Genomic DNA, 4,312 nt, shown 5'->3' with positions numbered 1-4,312 from the left:
TCTTCCTATAGCGATTGGACGACCGAAGACCACACATGTGTTTGAAGATATCGGCTCCTAGTATAGCTAGCTATAATTAGAGGGTCCTCAACAATAGCCCAAAATTCATTCCGAGCACCTCCCATCACCACCTATTTGGCTTGCGTCCGGCCGGCCACCCTCCAGCGGCTCACCGGCTCACCATGGCGACACCGCCAAGGCATGGGTGCATGCTCCGCGCGGAGGTGGTCATGTGTATATTCCTCGTCATAGCACCGTTGAGCACGGCGATCGGTGTCAACTATGGCACCAAGGGTGACAACCTTCCGTCACCGGCCAAGGTTGCGGCATTCCTCGTGACCCTCACAAACATTGACCGTGTAAAGCTGTTTGACACCAACCCGGACATTGTTCGGGCCTTCGCCGGCACGGGCATCTCAGTAATGGTCACAGCAGGCAATGGCGACATCCCTGGCCTCGCCACCCAGACCGGTGCCGACTCATGGGTCGCTACCAACATCGCGCCATACTACCCCGCGACAGATATATCTCTCGTCGCCGTGGGCAACGAGATCATGGACACGGCCGACAAGAATCTCATCGGCAAGCTCGTCCCCGCCATGCAGATGCTCAAGGATGCGCTCGTCACGGCTGGCTACAACAAAATTCGTGTTTCCACGCCAAGCTCACTCAACATCCTGGTTGACTCCCAGCCGCCGTCCGCGGCTCGGTTTCGCGACGTCTGGGATGACGCTATCTTCACGCCGATGCTCCAATTTCTCCGGAAGACCAAGTCGCCACTCATCGTGAACACGTACCCGTACTTTGGGTACAACGGTGACACGCTACCGTACGCACTGGCGCGGCCCAACTCTGGTGTGCTAGACATGGGCTCGGGCATCATGTACACGAGCATGTTTGAGGCACAACTTGACTCGGTGTACTCGGCAATGAAGAAACTTGGGTTTGAGGACGTGGAGATCCTGGTGGGGGAGACCGGGTGGCCGACTAAGGCCATGGACGGGCAGATCGGCGTCAGCCCGGCTGAGGCGGCGGAGTACAACAAATATATCATCCGTGAGGTTAGTTCCGGGTCAGGCACACCGCTCATGCCAAAGCGGAAGTTCGAGACGTACATATTCACGCTCTTCAACGAGGACCTCAAGCCCGGGCCGGTGGCCGAGCGAAATTTCGGGATGTTCCAGCCAGACTTCACGCCGATGTATGACATTGGCATCATGAAAGATCCGGTGAGCACGTACATGCATTGCCCATGACGAGCACACACACACACACAATGCAAGTTGTTCTGACGCACGCCCGTGTGTAATGCAGGTCAAAACAACAACGGCGCCAGGGTCGGTCGTCCCATCGGCACCGCGGAAAGTGGCAGCAACGCCTATGGTCGCCACTGCTGATGCGTTGGATGTTGCAGTGCCTACAAAGGCCAACGGCTCGAACAACGCCTAGGCGTCCGCGTCAGGATAGTCGTCAGGCAACAATTCCTTGACTAATGACAGGGCGCATGTGCGAGCCCAGACGCTAGTTGACGCCTGACGGCCCACTTCTCTTGGATTTTGACAGGACACTTCGAGCATCTTCAATAGAAGATGCAAATTTAAAGATGTAAAACAGAAGATGTAAAAAATTATATCTCTAAAAGTGATTTTTACATCTTTAAAAAAAGGCAACTCCAACAGAAGATGTATATTGGAGATGTAAAACAGCAACTCCAATAGAAGATGCAAATGGAGATGTAAAACTATACTTCAACTAGTACTTCATTTGAAACATGCAAATTCGAACATAGCAAATTCAACTACTACTTCATTTCAAACATAATAATTAAACATAGTTCTAATTAAAAACATAAATTAAACGACTACTTCAACTGATTCGAGCTACTACGTTCATCAAGTTACTACTACTACTACTACTACTACTACTACTACTACTTGAACTACACTGAAGATAAAACTACTCTCATCATCGGAGCTCTTGAACTGCTCCCAGAATTCATCCTTATTGGCCTCGTCCTCCTCCTCCTCCTCCTCCTCCTCCTCCTCCTCCTCCTCCTTCTTCTTCTTCTTCTTCTTCTCCTCGGCATTGCGCTTCCAGAAGTACTCCTACTCAGCCTGAACATACTCCGAATTCTCCCACGCGAAACTTGCCATCGCCGCCTCCTCACTATCGCTAGGACCAATAACAATGGCCGGCATCTTCTTCACCTTCTTCTTCGGTGTCTCCTCCATCGGAATGCCCTGCGGCATGAGCATCTCTGCATCCGCCTGCGTCTCGACCTCTAGGAAGTTGAGGTCCGTCTTGGGCCTTCCGGCACGCCACACCGCCACTTCATAGGCATGCGCAGCCTCGTGGACGGTGGGGCAGGTGCTGAGTCAAAAGTGGCGGCCGACATCGGAGAACACCACGCCGAAATGGACAGATGGCTTTCCCCACACGCCAAAGAACACCATCTTGCTCTTCGAGAGCTTCTTTTGTGGCATGGTGCGCGGCTGGGCGGCGGTAGACGAATCGGTGCATGATGGTGTTGCGGGACGGCGGGCGGCGGTTGATGTCTACTATGCAAATTTTGTACTTGTAGACTCTGTTGGACCTCCAAGCACAGAGTTTTATAGGACAACAACAAATTTCCCATAAGTGGATGACCTAGTTTATCAATCCTTGGGAGCTGTAGGATGAATATGGTCTCTCTCAAAGAACCCTGCAATCAAATACATGAAATCTCTTATGTCCCCACACACGCAATATAATGATAAATTGTATAGGTGCACTAGTTCGGCGAAGATATGGTGATACAAGTGTAGTATGGATAATAAAAATAGATGTTTGTAATATGAAATAATAAAAATCGCAAGGTATCAAGTGTCGGTTCTATATCCAGCCTATCTCGTAGTAGGGGTCCTAAACTAGTCATCTTGGAGCGATGGTAACACGGACACCGGATTTTACCCAAGTTCGGGCTCTCTCAAAGAGATAATACCCTACGTCCCGCTTTTGATTGTATATGTATCTACCACGAGATTGTTCTAATGAATATCAATTCATCTATTTACTAGCCTGATCCAGGTTTATATAATACACCGGAGCCGCTGGGGGACACACTGCTTAGTCTTCTCCGGAATCATGGCCTCGGTTGGAAATAACCACGCGCTCGGGTCCGGATTGAACTGGGACAATCACCAGGTGGAATCAAAGCAATAAAATTCCCAGGAGCGACCCGCTCCACTTGCAATCCATCGGCGTCTCGTGTTGAGCTAGCAAGCCGGTGGCATGCTCCAGTTGCAATCCATCAGCTTGTCTACGTGCAAGTATCCGGCGGAATACATCCGGTTCCTAACTTTGGATAGCTAGCCAGCTCTATTGGAATTGATACATCAAGTACTTCTGTTCTTCTTTTTAAAAGAACCAGCATTCATTGGCATTCATTGATTTGGCACGAGAATGATGACAAAAGGATGATCAAGATTCAAGATCAATGGGTTGAAAAAGAGAAAAAAACAGACCTCTAAATACTATTGTATTGCTCAGGTTATATACCCGAAAGGGGTCTCCATGCATTTGGCTTTGGCAAGCCCACATTGCTCCATGTCCCTTCTACTTGCAGCGATTGCATCTCTGGTGCTCGGCATCTTCATGAAGGTGCATTGATTTGGTTCCATCCATATCTGTGTAGTGGTGCTTGCATTTGTGCATTTTCTTTCATACTTGTGTCTTCCGTCGCAGAAAGTATCGGCCAGTTTACCAAGATAGTACTTTGGTGATCATGGGCAGTTGGGACCTATGCCAGCAACCTCCCTCCTTCCTCCGCCTCTCTTTCTCCTGATTTGGCGACTGGTGTGATGAATGGGCAGCACGGTTTGTCTGTTGCTAACATGAATCCAATTCAAGGTTGACAAATCCTCGCAGTCACGCCCCTTCCCCACAGCCTCCCAATCCCATCACACATAGATGGGCCGGCTCTCGTTTTGAACTATGAAAGTTTTCCCAATATCTACTTCGATCTGCTTATGGAAATCTGGAAATGAAAGCAAGGCTGCATGCTGATGGTGAGTGAGTAGGTCGATGCACCATGGTTGGTTTACACAATGTGTGACGCTCAATTGATTTGAGTGTGCACCTGTATATGTTGATGGCTATGGTGACCCTTCAACCTATTAAAACAAGGCTGACCTGAACCAGACGAGCTAGCTACAGAGCGAACGAGTGAAAACCACTAGTGGTTGGGGCGCCACCCTGTGGCGCCGCTTGTGAGAAAATTGTGCGCATATTTTCATTTATAAAAAATACACGGAGTCCTTGCCTTCATCTAAAA

General features: G+C 49.4%; 1 protein-coding gene across 1 annotated transcript; it reads left to right on the top strand.

The window, feature by feature from the left end:
• Nucleotides 1-58: 58 nt before the first annotated feature.
• On the top strand, nucleotides 59-1,326 carry LOC123176619 (glucan endo-1,3-beta-glucosidase-like; the record flags this gene model as incomplete). Its single annotated transcript, XM_044590737.1, is given in 2 exon segments — nucleotides 59-1,229; nucleotides 1,315-1,326. Coding segments are annotated over 2 exon segments (1,059 nt in total), but the record flags the coding sequence as incomplete, so codon positions are not given.
• Between the last annotated feature and the right edge of the window lie 2,986 nt (nucleotides 1,327-4,312).

The sequence above is a fragment of the Triticum aestivum genome, unplaced genomic scaffold, assembly GCF_018294505.1.
Source record: "Triticum aestivum cultivar Chinese Spring unplaced genomic scaffold, IWGSC CS RefSeq v2.1 scaffold166035, whole genome shotgun sequence".
NCBI classification, from domain to species: Eukaryota; Viridiplantae; Streptophyta; class Magnoliopsida; order Poales; family Poaceae; genus Triticum; species Triticum aestivum.
Note: the sequence above shows the minus strand (reverse complement) of the source record. Positions and strands in the feature narration are given on the sequence as shown.